At 37.5% G+C, this 18,295-nt stretch overlaps 1 protein-coding gene across 1 annotated transcript in view; it reads left to right on the forward strand.

Annotated features, from left to right (window-relative positions):
* The first annotated feature begins 1,737 nt into the window (after positions 1 to 1,737).
* The window catches only part of RSBN1 (round spermatid basic protein 1), a 53,081-nt gene continuing 36,523 nt past the window's right edge, over positions 1,738 to 18,295 (forward strand). The window contains exons 1-2 of the mRNA XM_049880041.1: positions 1,738 to 2,443; positions 12,378 to 13,051. Of these exons, the coding sequence (XP_049735998.1) occupies positions 1,738 to 2,443; positions 12,378 to 13,051 (1,380 nt within the window). The remainder of the gene's footprint in view (positions 2,444 to 12,377; positions 13,052 to 18,295) is intronic.

Below are 18,295 nucleotides of genomic sequence, written 5' to 3' on the forward strand. Positions count from 1 at the left end.
ATGTTTGAGAAACCAGAGGAATAAGAAAAAGAGAAGCTATATTTAAGGGAACACCAGTACCAGTGCCACCTGGTGTCCAGTCAACCCCAACTCATGGTGACTCCATGTGTGTCAGAGTAGAACTGTTCTCCTTAGGGTTTTCAATGGCTGATTTTTCAGAAGTAGATTGCCAGGCCTTTCTTCTGAGGCACCTCTGGGTAGACTGGAACCTCCAACCTTTCAGCTCCCTACATCGACCATTAAATAGGGACTCCTACTTAAAGGAATAAAATATGTAAATATGACCTTAATCATTGTTTTTAGACATACCAATTTCCAATTATTGAAGCATAACCAATGAATTTAGCTATCTTTTGGTAGCATTTTCTTCATTAGAAAAGCCCTGTAAAACATGTGAAACGTATAAAACCAACTAAAGGCACTGGTAGTTTAAAAAAATATTTCTATGATTATGGATTTGACTTAAGAAAATCTGATAGTTCAAATCTATTTTACATAACAGGTAAGTTAGTAATTATTACAAAAGATTCACCTGACTTTAATGGATTTAACAATTTTATTTTCAACAAAATTTAACTTTTAGAAGCTATTAAACATCATTTGCTCTATAACATTTTTCTTTAGGAATCTTAATTGGTAGTGAAAATTGAATGAAAAACTGTTACATCACTATTGTAGTACAATGTACGCAAAACTCAATAAACTTTTTATTTTTAAGCTAACTTTATTGGAGTAGTGTTCACTTGGTTTAAGTAATGTTTGTCTAGGCACTTGTGACACCAAACCACAGTAATTTTATCCGCTGAGTACTTTACGGTCAGTCAAATATTTCCATATAGGACCAATTATATCAAAAGAATTCTAGATAAAATCTGAAGTGACCAACGACATTGTAAATGAATTTCTGAGGAGCAGCCGTCCCCCCTTGTGAACGATGACGGTATCTGGAGTGTTCTCCAATGGATACTTTTTTTTTTCTTATTTTTCTTATTTATGCAAAACAAAATTTTTTTATGCAAGCTCAAAATTGCAAAATACCTCGTTAAAAATATTTTTAAAACACGGTTTTCCATCAAAAGTTTTTGTAACTGTAAGGATGTATTAAAAATAAATGATGCTCTCTACCTTAATAGGCATTAGAAAGAAGGATGCGACTCAGTGGCGAGGTGGGGCCGTGCTCTACGCTCCCAGGCAGTTCTTGCACCTGCCTTTTTACGCCTGCAGCTGTAACCATAGCAATACCCATGAAGATGCTTCAGACATCTTCATGAATTTCTGAATTGCGGCCCCATTATATTTTAAAGCAAAATCTCCCTGACTTTGTATATTATTTAATTCCCCCTACTCCTTCATTTAATCGTTAGTCAAGACTGGAGATTCTTTTACCTCACAAAGGTTATGACAGGAATTATGAAATTTACAAGGGAGACCACCTACTCCGTGTAAAATGATGAACGGGCACAGGAAGACGATAATGGGAACCCGCCGACAGACTCCAAAAGCCATTAATATTGTTTCGGCCGTTAAAGCGGTTGGCGGCAACTCGCAGCCCAGTGGCGGTTGCGTCGCAGCCCGAAGCGTGACTCGGCGCACGCTCCCTTTCCGACCTTCCACTCACAGGCGGGGGGCGCGGGGGAACTACCGGTCCCATGAGGCTTTGCGCAGCCCAGGCTGCTTTACAAAAGAAGCTTGGTGGGAGAGGCCTGCGGAGAAGCGCAGAGAACAGCCGCTTCCGGCATGTTCAGCTCAACCCCGAGAGCAGCCGAGAAGTGTAGGGCGGGAGAGAGACTTCAATGCCCAGCGGGCCGTGCGCAGGCAGCGCTTGCGCGATTCACGGACGGGGGGGCGGTCGGGCCATTTAAATGTGTGTTTGTGGGTGAAATGGCTGCGCAGGTCGGAGCTGTTCGCGTAGTACGGGCGGTGGCGGCGCCGGAGGAGCCGGACAAAGAGGGGAAGGAGAAGCCCCATGCTGGGGCCTCGGCGCGGGGTGTGAAGCGGCAGCGCCGGGCGAGCAGTGGGGGGTCTCAGGAGAAGCGGGGGCGGCCGAGCCAGGATCCCCCTCTCGCGCCCCCTCACCGGCGGCGTCGTAGCCGCCAACATCCCGGGCCGCTGCCGCCAACGAATGCAGTCCCAACCGTTTCAGGCCCTGTTGAGCCTCTGCTTCTGCCGCCTCCGCCGCCACCTTCGCTGGCACCCGCCGGGCCCGCTGTCTCTGCCCCGCTCCCGGCCCCGGGCACCTCGGCCCTCTTCACCTTCTCGCCCCTGACGGTGAGCGCGGCCGGGCCAAAACATAAGGGCCACAAGGAGCGGCACAGGCACCATCACCACCGCGGCCCGGATGGTGACCCTAGTCCCTGCGTTCCGGGCGATCTGAAGCACAAGGACAAGCAGGAAAACGGCGAGAGGAGTGGGGGGGTGCCATTGATCAAGGCCCCCAAGAGAGGTGAGAGCAGGCAGACTGCCCCAGGCTTGGGCTCTAGGTCTAAGTTCCGATATAGCACCCCTTGAGTACTGAAAGACTCCAGACCTCTGCTTATCTCCTGCTGCACTGGCCCCCTAAGCCCACCGGGGTGGACTCTGGATTTCAGATCGTTGACACAGTCTTATGACCTACTTGAGGCTTCTTGCTCCGAGGCCGAGCTGTCAGTTACCAGCCCTTTTTACCAGTCCCGGAGCCTCTACCAACGTTTGTTTTCAAATTCGGCAGGGTTTCCGCGCCGCGCGGTCCTTGGCATCGGATTAGTAGGTGGGATATTAAAAATTGATTTTCTAAAGTAAAGGTTTGTCGCTAAAATCCTTTATCCCTGTTTTCCTTGCTGGAAAGCTTAAGTAGTCACCCTCGCCCGCCCTAATGAGTTTGAATTCTTTAAGAGGTTAGACGACTCACTGGTTCCCTTAGCTTCTGCAAGGTAAAATACCAGACCGTTTTCTTGGTTCTTTTTTACTTAAAAGTAAAAATCATTTTTTCATATATTGACTATCTTGTTCTTAGAATAGGGATGGGGAAGGTTTTCTCTCTCTTTTGATCCTAGGAAATAGAGCCCATAATTCCTCCAAAAAGTGGAAAGTGTGCAGTTGCATTTTATTCTGCCTAGTACAACAGTTTGAGAGTCTGTTTAATTCCAGTAACACTAAAATAAGGAATATTTAACTCAGAAAATGTAGGACCACCTAATTGTGGGTTCTAGAGAAATTTTTTTTTTTTTTGAGAAATTAGGTTGGCCAAAACTAATATTTTCCCGTTTCTGAGTGATGGGTAGCATTTATATTTTTTTTGTGGAAGAAACGGTATGAATTTTTGACTATGTAATTTGTATATGATTTTATGTAATTAATTGTATATCCTCAAGAAGATTTTAGGATGCTTCTGTGTGTCTTAGTTCTAGCCCAGTTAGGCTATCACATGTTAACGAACCAGCATTTCAGTTTAAAGTTTCGTTAGTCTTGCATTCTTTCCGATTATTTTGTCTTAACTTAGGGCTAATCATTTTTTGTTGTTGTTGCCCTTCCAGGTATTGCAGTTTGCAAATAATTGCTCACTAAGTACTGAATTAAATTTCTCTTTCTTTGGTGATAGCCAAGTCCTATCGTCAGGAATAGAACTGTAGCAGCTGACAGGAGTGCCATTTCCACCACCAGTATGCAGTAATCCTGCTCTTTTATTTTTACTTTTATTCTCCACCTTCTCATTTCTACTGTGTGTGTGTTTTAACCATGCAGAGCTAGAAGGAATCTTAGAGATCATTCAGTTTAAATTTATATTATAAAAGAGGAAACTGAGGCCCAAAGTAGGAAGAGACTTGTCCAGTCAAGTCAGTTAATACCAAGTTTAAAAAAATTTTTTTTTTTCCCAATGAATCACAGGCAAAATAAGGAGTAGAACCCTCATCTCCTGAATCCCAGTACAGGCTTCAATTCCCAGATGTGCAACGTTGCCTTCTCTTTTTGCTTTTCCTTTTTTCCACTCTTGCTTACCTATTCTCTGTGCCTTGACATCATATTGACAGTGGGAGACTTTAGGTCATCAGGAATCTCTGACTAACCCCTCTTTTGAGGGGGAAATGGCAATGGCGCATAATAATTCACAGTGTATTTTCTCTGAAGATTGCACAGGCCCTGTTCTCTTTAAAAAGAAACAAAAGCAAACCTCTAACAACACAGTGCTATCCAATAGAATGTTCACTGGTGATGGAAGTGTTCTATATCTGTGCTATCTAATATGATAGTCACTAGCCACATGTGACTCTTGAAACAAGTGTGAAAGACTTGAAATGTAGCTAGTGTGACTGAGGAACTAGATTTTATTTAATTTTAATTATAATTAAATTGTCACATATGGCTAGTGGCTACCACAGTGGAATAGTGCAGCTCAAAGCATTGGTAGTTTGCCAATATGTGAAGAAGAAAAGTGGGTTAAGATCAGGCCATTTCAACATTTTAATTTTTGGCTGAGAGACTCTTGGGTTATATACCCAGACTATATTCTGAGGGAAAAGGGTTCCCTAGCTGAATATATTCAGGGAAAACCACATACTATATACATGACATATACTAGCATTTTTAAGATTCTGAGAACCCTACAGAAAATGAACTGGTTTGACTTTGTTTAATTCAGGCTTTTCCACACATTGACCAGGTACGTTTTTCCCCCCTTTCCTTGAACATCTCTATACTTGCCACAGTGGTATGTAGAAGGCATGTTTCTGGAGTCAATCTGTTTAAATCTTGGCTCTACCACTTACCGTGTGACCATGGGCAAATTGCTTTAACCTCTTTCTGCCTCACTTTTCCTGTCTGTAAAATGAGGTCGTAGTATTTCCTTACAAGGTTGTTATACGGATTAAATGGAGCAATATGTGGAAAGCACTTAAAACAGTGCCTGGCTCATAGTAAGCACTCAGTTAATACTGGTTTTTATTATTTGATCATGCTTGGTCCTTGAAATAACTCTAAGATTAATAAGGGGAGTGGGTAGACCCTTGTTATTTATAGAGCTACATCTTAGCTTTATCCTCAGATTTTCATATACTTAATAATATTCTCCGTAAAATACAGTCAAGTAAAATTGAAAATTTAAGTGATCCTATATTTAATTCTGTGAAATTGTGGATGTTGGACCATCACATAGGTTCAGGAGTTGGCAAAATCTGCCTATTTTTGTTTTTGTTACAACTTTTTATTTTGAGATAATTATAGATTCATAGGAAGTTGCAAAAATAGTACAGAGAGGCCTTGACCTTTTACCAGTTTCCCTCAATGACTATATTTTACGTAACTTTTGTACAATGTCAACACCAGGAAATTGACATTGGTTCAGTGTGTATATATAGTTCTACATTATTTTATCAGGAGTAGATTAGTGTTACCAGCACTGCAATCAAGACACAGAACTATTCCATCACTGCAAACATTTCCCTGTGCTAACCATTTATAGTCAAAAGTACTTCCTTCCATCATCCTCTAATCCCTAAACTCTGGCAATCACTAGTCTGTTCTTCATTTCTATAGTTTATGTAAATGGAATCATACAGTGTATGGTCTTTTGAAATTGGCTTCATTTACTCAGCATAATGTCCTTTAGATCCACCCAAATTGTTTTATCACTAGTTCCTTTTTATTGCTGAGTAGTATTCCACGGTATGGATATACCACAGTTTAACCATTCACCTATTGAAAGGCATCTTGATTGTTTCCAGTTTTTAGCTATTATGAATAAGGATTTTATGAACATTTATGTTCAGGTTTTTGTGGGGACATAAATTTTCATTTTTCTGGGAATTAATTACTGGGTCATATGGTAAGTGTATATTTAGTTTTTCAGGAAATTACCAAACTATTTCCTGCAGTGTCTGTACCATTTTATATTCCTACCAGCAGTGTATGAGAGATCCAGTTTCTCTACACCCTTGCCAATATTTGGTATTGTCACTATTCTTGGTTTAACTATTCTGATAGGTTATATAGCGATAGCTCATCATGATCAATTTGCATTTCCCTAATGGCTAGTGATATTGGACATGATTTGATGTGATCATTTGCCATTCATCTATCCTTAACAGTAAAATGTCTCTGTCTTTTCCCCACTTTCTAATTAGGTTGTTATTATAACTTAAGTTTTGAGAGTTCCTTATATGTTTTAGATACAAGTCCTTGGTCAGATACATGGTTTGCAAATATTTTTTACGAGTCTGTAGCTTATCTTTCCATCCTCTTAACAGGGTCTTTCACAGAGCAAAAGTTTTTAATTTTGATGACACTGGATTTCCTGATTTTTTTTAAAATAGATTTTGCTTTTGATATCATGTCTGATACCAAGCCCTAGTCCCAAAGATTTTCTCTTTTTTTTTTTCTAAAAGTTTTCTAGTTTTACCTTTCACATTTAAATCTGTGATCCATTTTGAGTTAATTTTGCACAAGGTATAAAAAAAAAAAAAATTTTTTTTTTTATGAGGTTTAGGTTGAGATTCTTTTTTTTTGTTGTTGCCTGTGGATATTCATTTGCTCCGGCACCATTTGTTGAAAAGACTATTTTTCCTTCATTGAATTGCTTGTGCATCTTTGTCAAAAATCTGTTCCACCACCTGTTTTTGTATGGCCCTCAAGTTAAGCTTTTTTTCCCAGCCATTTAAAATGTTTTTTGCATTTTAAATGGTTGGGGTGGGGGGAATAAACCCATGATGTGATATTATGTGAAATCTAAATTTCAGTTTCCAGAAATAAAGTTTTGTTGGAACACAGCCCCACTCATTTATTTAAGTATTGTCTGGTAGTTTTCATACTACAGTGGCAGAGTGGAGTAGTTGAGACAGAGACCATATGGCCTGCAAAGCGTAATGTCTGGTTCTTTACAGGAAAAGTTGCTGACCCCTGAGACAGGTCATTTAGCTAAGAGACAAGTTCCTACACTCCAGCTCAACAGCAGTCAATCCATATTCATACATAGGATAATCACAAATTATTACTAATCCCAGATGTTTGGAATTGTTCATGAATAGTTGAGGAGAAACTTAATCTGTAAATGGCTAAGGTCAACTTGCTTCATCTGTAAAACAGGAAGTAAAATGATTTTCAAAGAGATTAAGTGACGTGCTTAAAATTTTCTAGTTAGTAAGTGATAGAACTGAATCCAGAACCCAGTTCTTTTGACTCACGATGCAGTTGGTTTTTCACTTTTCACTAGGCACATTTGAATTGATAAGCTAGCAAAGATATACTTAAAAAGCTTTTTTTTTTTAATTTCTTGTAAGCAACAGGCTTGAGTCTAACTGAACTGACAAGTTACTTGTGTCATTTGAAATCATAATACTTTCTTTCCCTCTTATTACTCATAAAAGCATGAACAAACATTCCTCATCAAAAAACCCATCAAAAGAAGAAATACCTTTGTATTATTCTTGGTTAGTAAATTTACACTTTTAATCATACTTTAATTTTTTTTGAAAGGAAAGAAAGGGGGGGATTAATCCCTATATCTCTTTGCCCCAATGTCGTTAAATGACAGGACTGCTTTTATGTATGCCTTTTTTGAGTCAGCCTTCCTTTCTCCTTTTTTCCATCTTTGACCAGTTGTTCAACTGCTGTCACTGGGGAAGTGTTCCCAAGTCAGACAAATAATGGAAATTCTCTGTGATGTAAAAAACCTAGTGGCAGGAATTTTAAATCCAGAAACGATTGTTTTTGGTTAAAGGAGTGGGAAAGTTACACTGGGGTTACACAGAAAACTAATATGAACAGTTAGTTGCTCATTTATCAGAGCGACAACTTAGGGAATGATACTTATCCCTGTCCTCCTAGGGAAAGGCAGAGTCTTTAAGGAGTTGAAAATTTTTGCACTTGTGTAATGTAAAAAATGCCATTGGCTCTCTTGTGACTTCAATCTTTGTGATAATGTAGAATAATCATGTAGTTGACACTCGGTTAGATATCTGTAAAATGAAGTAATGCTCCTTCTATTGGAGGCTCTTCCAAGCCACCTCAGGTCCCTTAATTGTAATTAGATAATCTTAGTTGGTCATTTGAGGTGAGTGTTATGGGGAGAGTTGATAGTGGAGCCAAAAAGTGCAGTTTATTAGAAGACTGTGAGTTTTGGAGTCAGGCAATAGAGTTTGAATCTTGGCTGTCACTTGCTTGCTTTGTGACCCAATATAAGTGACACATCTTGTTTTAGGTTCTGTTTCCATCTCTGTAAAAAGGAAGCGTTTATCCACTTCACTGGTTTGTTTGAGGATTGAAACGAGATATGTGGTCCCTAGCAGATGCTCAGTGAATATAGTTTCTTTCTTCTTTCTAAGGTTTTTTTTTTTTTCCTTTTTTCCTTTTTTGTGTGATTCTTATTTGGTACACTACATTTGTACTCTGGGTGGGTCGTTTCCAGCACTAGTTTTGGTAGCCCAGAGTCTTTGCCAGTTATTTCAAGGAATGACGAAGATTTATTTCATGTCGAGTACTGTGATGAGTGCCGTATATTCATTGTCTCATTTAGTCCTTAGAGTAACCCGGGGAGATAGATACTAGTATTAATAACATTTTAATATGAGAAAATTGAGGTTTCAGGAGATTTTTTAAGAGCTTACCCAGAGACTTAGTAAGTATTGGAGCTGGGACGTTAACCTAGGTCTACTGTAAAGCATATGCTTTTAATTAGCACACCATACTGCTCGTAGAATTCAGCTATTTTGGGGTAATAATAGCAGTGAACTTGTATTGAGTACTTTAAGTATTTTGTATACATTATATGATTTAATATGTACACTGATCTTATGAGGAGGTACTGATATTTTTCCCTAAGATACAGAGTACAAGGTACAGAGAAATTAATTTGTACAAGGTTATCTTGCTGGGAAGTGGTGTAACAGGGATTTAAATCCAGCCAGCCACTTTTAAACACCTTCATATAGAAGGGTGGGGGGTAAACTAAGGCAGTGTTATAAACACACAGCGATACACTAAAAGTTGGCCTTGAAAAAGAGCAGTTTTTTGTTTTTTCTTCTTAGGTTTTTATATAGAACTGGAACAACTCTTAATAAGACCAAAAGTAATTTATTTTCAGAAAATAACTTTAGCCCTTTTCTTTAATGTGATTAATAAAATGTAAAAAATTTTAATTATTTTGCTTTTTATTATCCATCATGATTTTTAGAAATTGAGGATATTACATTTTTTTCAGTTCTAAAGTATAGTTCAGGAATAAGAATGGTGTTATTTAAGGTTTTGATGTAGAAAGTTTGTTTTTTAATCTCACAATTTGATACGTAAAAGCTTTCTAGATATGGTCCTTAACCACAGATATAGTGAAGCTTGGCTCTTTTCCTATAAAGAATTGATGTCTGTAAATTTTAACTTTTGCATATGGGGAAATACTCAAAATGTGACTTCCTGAATACATTCTCTTGTCAGAAAACTAAAATGCTACACCAGAAATGGAAAGATAATACTTTAGACACTGACTTTTAAATAACATTTTTTGTTCAGTGCAAGGCAGTGTCAGTATCGTTCTTATAAAGCAGCGATGGCTGACTTACTGTACTAACCTTTAAAAACTTACGAATAGGTATGCCATTATCAATTAGCTGCCGCCACATAATTAAAAAAATTTTTTTGAGTTTCTTTATGGAAATTCATTTGCTAGTATGACACAGGTAGTCTTAAATTTCACAAAGGTGAAATTTGAGCTTTCTAAATCTTAGCCTTAAATAAGAGTAAAAATGTTAAAAATAGGATTAGGCAGGAGGAAGATTAACATTTATTTCATATTTTAAACTTTTATCATGCTGACATAGGAGATTATAGTCAATTTAATGTCCTTTTCATTTTCTTGTACAGTGCTTTTTTGAGATGGGGCATGTTGGACTAATTGCATGTTTTTCGTATAAATGAGTTTTGTAATAAAACCCACAGAGACTTGGCCATGTTAGAAATACAGTGGTAAACTGATAGTAATATAGAAAATGTGTTACAATCAAGGCAGCTCGTTCTTCGTGTTAATTTCATTGGCAGATCTAGGTCACAGTTCATGTTTTGCATACAAATACCTCTTCTGAAAACTTAAAATAACAGAATATATTCAGAGAGATTTTCTTCTTCTTTTTTTTCTTTGAAGTTTCTGAAACATTTAGCAGAGGGTAATTAGGTGACTATTTTAAAATTGGTCTAACCTTTATATTTAATGGCATTAGCATTTAGCTGCTTGGGAGGATTGCCTAAATTACTGATTTGATACATGGGAAAATGCATTTAGATTAATTTTATTTGGTAAGAAATATAAATGACTTACTAAGTGTTTTAACTAATTCTCAAAGATTTATTTGTATGTAGAATAAAGGATTGACTGCTTTTTCTCTTACTAACTTATGCAAACTGGTTATATGTATACTTTGGTACATGATCTCAGCTTCATTACAAGGGATTTTTCCAGTGCAGCGTTTTTCATTTTGTTGTTCTTAAACAGAATGAAAGTCATTCAGTATCTATACACTTTAAAGTCTTTGACTTGCACTCCTAAATATTTTCTTTACAAGGTTTCATAATTGTAATATTTGATTTGGGATGATTTTGCCTAGAGTACTGTAATGTATATTTACATGTTAAACCAAGTATATTCTTTACTGTAAGATTTATCGAACTTGGTTCTTCCCAGATGATAATAGTAGGATTAACACTGAATTACTTGAATCATGTCAGAAATACTGTTGTTTGGTGAATAAGTTCTATATAGTAAATATCAGATCACGCTTAAAGGTTGGTCAGGACTATACCTGATATTTAATCCTAAAGATTTTTTGATACGTATGTTTTCCAGCTAGTAAATTAAAGATGCCATTCTATATTGAGTTTGTCAGCCCATGATAATGCTTTAAAAATTAAAAATAATTTTAATTATAGAAGTAATACATGTGTATTATAGAAAATCAGAAAATACAGATAAAAAAAAAGAAAGCTAGATATTTAGAATCCTACTGCCCATAGATAACCACCATTAATACCTTGGCATACATTTCACCAGATCTTTTTCTGTGCTGTACACATGTAAAATGCATATAGATCAGCCAGACTTTTTCCTCTCTTTAGGTCTTTTGTTAGCTATTCCTTCTCCCTGGAGTATTTTTCCCTAGATCTTCACATGTCTGGCTTATCTTATTATTTAGGACTCAGCCTAAATGCCACCTCCTGCAGAGAGCTTCCCCAACATCTAGTGTAGCCTGCTCATCACTTACTACTCCTTGATACTTTCTTTTTCTTGTCCAATTAGATTATAAGCTCCAAGAGAGTAGGGATCCCGTCTGTCTTATTCAGTGCCGTATCTGCAGTGCACTGAAGAGTAACTGGTACTTAGTAGGTGCTTAGTAAATGTTTGAGTGAATAAATGTTTACTGTTATAAAAATGGGATCAGACTGTACATGTGTTAGGTGCTCTGGAAAGTAAGGTGAGTAGCCTCTGACCTTAGATTGCTTACAGTTTAGAGGAGAGACAGAAAATTAAATATGTAATAACACAGAGTGTGATAAGTGCTGTGGTAGGGGCAGTACAATAGGAGCATGTAGCATGCTGGAGCAGCTATCCCAATCGGGTAGGGGAGAGTTGTTAGAGAAGGCTTTCTGAAATAATAACAATGTAATCATTTTAAGCCTTGTAATTCGTATGTCAGTTCTTTTAATCTATAATGTAACTGGATAGTATTTTATAGTATGTAACTACCAGACTTTAATCAGCCTCCTGTTACTAGATCTTTAGCAAATTCCATGTTTTTGTTGTTTAACATAATGTGGTTATGGACATCTTTGTGTATCTTCAATTATTTTCTGAGGGTAATTTTCACTTGGAAGTGGAATTTTTGAGCCTGAGGGTTATAAATATTGTCAGGGCTGTTGATACATGGTGCCAGTTTTACCAGTGTATATTCCCAGCATCAGTATATGAGAATGCCTACCCCAGCCCCAAAACATTGCCAATTTGATGGGCAAAAATGGTGTCTTATGGCTTAATTTGTCTTTGTTTGATTTACCTGTATGTACCATAGTAATTTGTAGACTGACAGCAAAATATGATGAGTTTAAATATAGATTTTACAATGGTTACCAAACAGATATTCCATAAAGTATGGCACATATGGAATTGCTCGAATATTTTCTTTAGTTTTGATTGCAAGTCATATTGAATTATATGCTTACCCTTGCGTTAGCTATTTTTTAGCGTTGTCTTCAACCCAGAATATTATTGTGTTTTAAGATTTTTGTCCCCTTCATTTTTTAAACATGTTAAGTTGTAATGACATGGGGAAATTGAGAATAGGCTATTTAATTTGAAATCAAATACCTTAAGAAGCTTGTGTTTTGACACTAGGCCTGTCAACTAACTTCTTTTTAATTATTGTGGCCAGAAACACCAGATGAAAATGGTAAAACCCAGAGAGCTGATGATTTTGTCTTGAAGAAAATAAAGAAGAAAAAGAAAAAGAAACACCGAGAAGATATGCGAGGAAGACGCCTTAAAATGTATAATAAGGAGGTACAAACCGTCTGCGCTGGCCTGACCCGCATCAGTAAGGAAGTCCTCACCCAAGGACAAATAAATAGCACTTCAGGAGTTAATAAGGAGTCCTTCAGGTATCTGAAAGATGAGCAGCTGTGCCGATTAAATTTGGGCATGCAAGAATATCGGGTACCCCAGGGAGTACAAACACCTTTTATGACTCACCAGGAGCATTCTATTCGTAGAAATTTCTTAAAAACAGGTACTAAATTTAGCAATTTTATTCATGAGGAACACCAGTCCAATGGTGGTGCTCTTGTCCTTCATGCTTACATGGATGAACTCTCATTTTTGTCTCCAATGGAGATGGAGAGATTTTCTGAAGAGTTTCTTGCTTTGACATTCAGTGAAAATGAGAAAAATGCTGCGTACTATGCTTTAGCAATAGTGCACGGAGCAGCTGCTTATCTCCCAGACTTCTTGGACTACTTTGCTTTTAATTTCCCCAACACACCAGTGAAAATGGAAATTCTGGGCAAGAAAGATATAGAAACAACCACCATTTCAAATTTTCACACTCAGGTAAGATAAAAGCATTGTTAAATTTTTTAGTAAATACAGTTACATTATCTCAATAGTGTTAACCTTCTATTGCGTAGTACATACCAGCACACTTTTTGATAAAAATTCATGGTGGGAAAGGTGTTTCAAATTGTTTGTTTTTTTCTCTTGCTGAAAAATCTTAATGGCTGAAGTTCTTTGGGGTGGGTTTTGTTACTTGCTTGGTCTAAGAAATGATTTGTATTACACATTATTACAAGTCTTTTTGGAAAACCAGCTGGAAGAAAACTATTTGGTCTTTTACAAATCAGGTAATGCTACCGTGGAGGATGTGATACAGATTTAATAGCCTCAAGATAACTTTAGTTAAGAGTTAATCTTATATGTCATAGTAAAAGACATGAGGGCATTGGCCTATTTATTTGCCAGGTTTTTGCTGTTTTTGTTTCTCTTCTTTCAGTAACTTGTTGGCAGTCTATCCCAGAAACATACCCTATATATGTGACTTGGAAGTGTCCCTAGGAAGACCGCCATAGCCTCTGCTCCTCCTGCCTACGCACTGTTGTAGGTGAAGACACTTTCTGAAGCCTTGCTTGGGCAGCTAGGCTTAAGTCAGCAGGGAAACCTCTCCTTCCTAACCAGTGGTTTTTTAACTGAACTTTTTTTTTTTCAATGAAGTTCTTATTTTAGGGCATAAAAAGGAATTAATAATGTGTCCATTTTTTTTATTGCTCGCTTTTGTCATTGGTATTATGAATGGTCAGCTGTAAAATTTTGTACTATATATATAATAAATTCCATACAAGTTTTGTAGAGAATATTTCACTTTTTAGGGATTTATGATTTTATAGCCTGTTTTTTCAGGTTATCTAGTAATTTGCTGCCGTTCTTTTCCCTTAAGTTTTTTTTTTTAGGTAAAGTAGACTGTTCCATAATAAGACTCTCAGCTGCCTGCATTACAGTGGTTTCAAGCCATTTAGATTTATTCAAAACCTCTCTAATTTGAATCTTTTTAGTGAGTCTTACCATCCATGCCTCCAGTGAGGGGAGTATCCAGTTTAGACTTATGAGCTTCAGAATTTCTCTAATTGAAGTTCTCTCTGCAGTAGAGAGAGCAGGAGCAGCCAATCTGGAGAGGTCGCAAGATGGGGCTGCCCAAGACGATGGAACACGATGTGCAATAAAGGGCTTCGTCTTGGATTTTGGCCTTGTTACCACAATCAGGTACCGAAGTGCTGACTTTTGTAGTAGATTTTGTTTTTTCTTTTTCTTATATTTTTTTTAAAGGCGTTTTGCCCATTGAAGCTTAAGGAATCATATTTTTATAAATACTGCAGAAGAAACTGAAACAGTTCTCCTAATGTAGTCCATCATCCCGTAAGTCCCCATAGAGCGAGGAAAGATACTGCTGAGAGCACAATTAACATGCTCTATCACTTTTTTAGTTCAGAAAAATGCAGCAAATTTTCTCTTCTGTTTGATAGACCAACAAGCATGTTTGAGAAATAAAGCAGAAATATGTGGGGAAAATGTCCTGGTTTTCTAAAGGTGACTTTTTAACTCTCATGTTAGTTGTTATATAGTGGATCAAATTTGTATATCAACAGGCAGTACTCAGTCTAAATAGTTAATAAGATACCTCTAAAAATTCCCTGCTGATTTTTGTCCTCCAATTCATTTTGTTTTAAAAATGGAGCTGAAATTTAAATGACTGTACCAACAACTTACCTTGAGATTTACTTTGAGATTTATAAAATAACTTTTTAAGGACATACCAGGTTATTAGATTAGATATATTTCTCACTAAACATTTTAATCACACAAGAATATTGAGGACTGTCAAATAAGTCTTGTGCTCTGGTGGTCCTGGAACTTCATTTTGTTTATGAATTTTCAGTCATTGCTGAGAAGTATGGGGTGGGCACAGGAGGCTGAAATAGCCTATGAAACTTTAAATATATATCTATAAAATCTTTGGCAGATGTTGGCATGGAAGCTAACACAGTAGTTAAAATTTACTTATCACTTCATTATTTATAGAAATACTTTCACATTCATATCTAATATTTGAAACAACCTGTGGGGTAGATAAGCAATTTTCTCTCTATTTTTCAGTGAAGAAGCTGAGGCTTTGAGAGGTTCATTGTTATCCAAAGTCATGTAGTTATTGAGTAGAAGATCCAGGATACAAACCTGGGCAATGAACAATGTTCAGGCCATTATGTCATACTCCCTTCTTAACTGCGTCCATAGAAGAGACTAGTGCTTTTATTTGTTCAACACTGTAGTCAGTGAAATTAAAATATCTCCATTTAGAACAATATGCTAAAGATTTTGTTTCTGATATTTTTGACAGATACCTTTAGGTTGCTGGGAATTAGGCGAATACCTAGGGTGTTTTGGACTTAGGTGTTTTTGAGACCTCTGTTATGAAGTTGTATTAAGCCTATGAATAGGTAATTTTTTGATTACCTTAGAAACATTGAGATTTAAATATTTAGCGATAATAATTACTCATGAGTATATTTCAAAGTAGTTTATTCAGCAAACATTTTTTGAGAACCTACCGTGTACTTGACACTCTGTTCATAAAAGGGCTAATTGATAAGCTCAAGTAGCTCATAGACCAGTGAGGGAGATGAGTAAACCAGCAATTGTAACACAGTTTGATAAATACTAGAGTAGAGCTACACATAGGGAGATCACTATAATAAGGAGGTTCACAGTATAGGGAAGTGCCTAACTTGAAGTGATTAGAAAAGGCATTTTAAAGGATGTGTTGCTTGAGTAGGGTCTTGAAAGAAGGTTGGTACTTAGGTAAGGAAGTAGTGAAAGGACAATTTTAAGCAAAGGGAGTAGTAGTTTATGCAAAGACACAGAGGCGTTAGAGAAAGTGGTACTTTCAGGAAGTAGGAAATAGCTTGATGTGATAAGAGTATGTGCTTTTGAGTCAAGACCAGAGAGCTAGACAAAATCAAGACTCTGAAGAGGTTTATATGATGTGCTAAAAATTAGGACTTTTTCTTAAACGTAAAAGGAGGTTATTGGTGAACTTTAATGAGGGGAACGTTATTGCAAAGATTACATAGTAGTGCAGAGGATAGGTATGAGGGAGGAAATGAGATTGGAAGGAAGAAAACTGGTTAGGTTATTGTGGTAACCAGATTACATAGTAGTGCGGAGGATAGGTATGAGGGAGGAAATGAGATTGGAAGGAAGAAAACTGGTTAGGTTATTGTGGTAACCAGATCAGAAACGATCCAGCCAGAGAAGGGAATGGGATTATTTCTCAGTGGCATTTGAGAAATACTTAGAAGATGAGATCAGCTGAACTTGGTGAGGGAGAGGGGGTAGAGTCTTAAAATCTAGTTCAGACAAATTAGTGGATGATGGTCCTGATCACAAAGTCAGTACTGTACAGAGTTGAAAAATCTGGTTTGTAGTGGTAGGAGATGTTGATAAGCAGTTCAGTTTGAAATGTTTTGGCTTAGAGGTACCTGTAGGGACTTAGGGTTAGAAATAGACATTAGGAAATTGAATATATGGATCTACAATCTGGAGACATGTCTAGGCTGGAGATGCAGAAGTTGGATCCATTAGCGTGTAGGCGATCCGGGGACAACGTATAGAATAAAAGGGAGGAAGCCAAGCATGGAATCCTTGTAATACGCCTGCACGTAAGTATGAGGAACATTAGGATAAGACCAAGAAGAACGAGAGGTAGACCAGGAAACAAGTTTTTAGGTTTTAAGAGTATGGAGTGATTAAGTATAATATCCATATAAGGGAGCAAGCAAGATAAGGATAGAAAAGTGTTAGATTGCTCCATTAGGAATTTAATTGGAAACTTTTATCAAGACCAGTGCTTTGGGAACCATGGACATCTAAATATTGTAAGTTATGCTTTCTCTTTAGAACCTTACTACTCAAAGTGTGCTGTATAGATAACTTTGGCATCACCACAGAACTTGCTAGAAATACAGACTCTCTGGACCCCAACCTAGATCTCCTGGATCAGAATCTGCATTTTAACATGATCCCCAGGTGATTCACGTGCACATTAAGTTTTGAGAAGCACTCTTTAGAACTCATTTCCTCTAGCAGGAAGAAATAAAATGTAATTTTTCCCAGTCGTGTGGGGTCACAATGAGCCGGAATTGACTCTGAGGCAACTAACAACAATAGTCTTTATATTTTCAAATTATTGTACTGGCTAAAGCTAGGGTCCACATAAACGATTTTTTTCTTTTAACATTGGTACATTTTTTTTTTTTTTTAATTAGAGAATGTTGCCTAGCACTGTTTACAATAGCAAAAAGATGAAAGCAACCAAGGTGTCCATCAGTGGATGAAGGGATAAATAAGTAATGGTATATTCATACAATGGAATACTATGCATCGATAAAGAACAATGACGAATCTGTGCAACATTTCATAACATGGAGGAATCTGGAAGGCATTATACTGAGTAAAATTAGTCAGTTGCAAAAAGGACAAATATTGTACAAGACCACTATTACAAGAACTCAAAAAATAGTTTAAACAGAGAAGAATATATTCTTTGATGGTTACGAGAGGGGGAGAGAGGGAAGGAGGAAGAGGGGTATTCACTAATTAGATAGTAGCTAAGAACTACTTTAGGTGAAGGGAAAGACAACACACAGTACAGGAGAGGTCAGCACAACTGGACTAAACCAAAAGCAAAGAAGTTTCCTGAATAAACTGAATGATTTGAAGGCCAGCGTAGCAGGGGTGGGGGTTTGGGGACCATGTTCTCGGGACATCCAAGTCAATTGGCATAATAAAATCTATTAAGAAAACATTCTGCATTCCACTTGGAAGAGTGGCATCTGGGGTCTTAAATGCTAGCAAGGGGCCATCTAAGATGCATCAATTGGTCTCAACCCACCTGGAGCAAAGGAGAATGAAGAACACCAAAGACACAAGGTAATTATGAGCCCAAGAGACAGAAAGGGCCACATAAACCAGAGACTACATCAGCCTGAGACCGGAAGAACTAGATGGTGCCTGGCTACAACCGATGACTGCCCTGACAGGGAACACAACAGAGAACCCCTGAGGGAGGAGGAGAGCCGAGGGATGCAGACCCGAAATTCTTGTAAGTAGACCAGACTTAATGGTCTGACTGAGACTAGAAGGACCCTGGTGATCACGGTCCCCAGACCTTCTGTTAGCCCAAGATAGGAACTATTCCCAAAGCCAACTCTTCAGACAGAGATTGGACTGGTCAATGGGGTAGAAATG

This window comes from Elephas maximus, chromosome 3 (assembly GCF_024166365.1).
Source record: "Elephas maximus indicus isolate mEleMax1 chromosome 3, mEleMax1 primary haplotype, whole genome shotgun sequence".
NCBI classification, from domain to species: Eukaryota; Metazoa; Chordata; class Mammalia; order Proboscidea; family Elephantidae; genus Elephas; species Elephas maximus.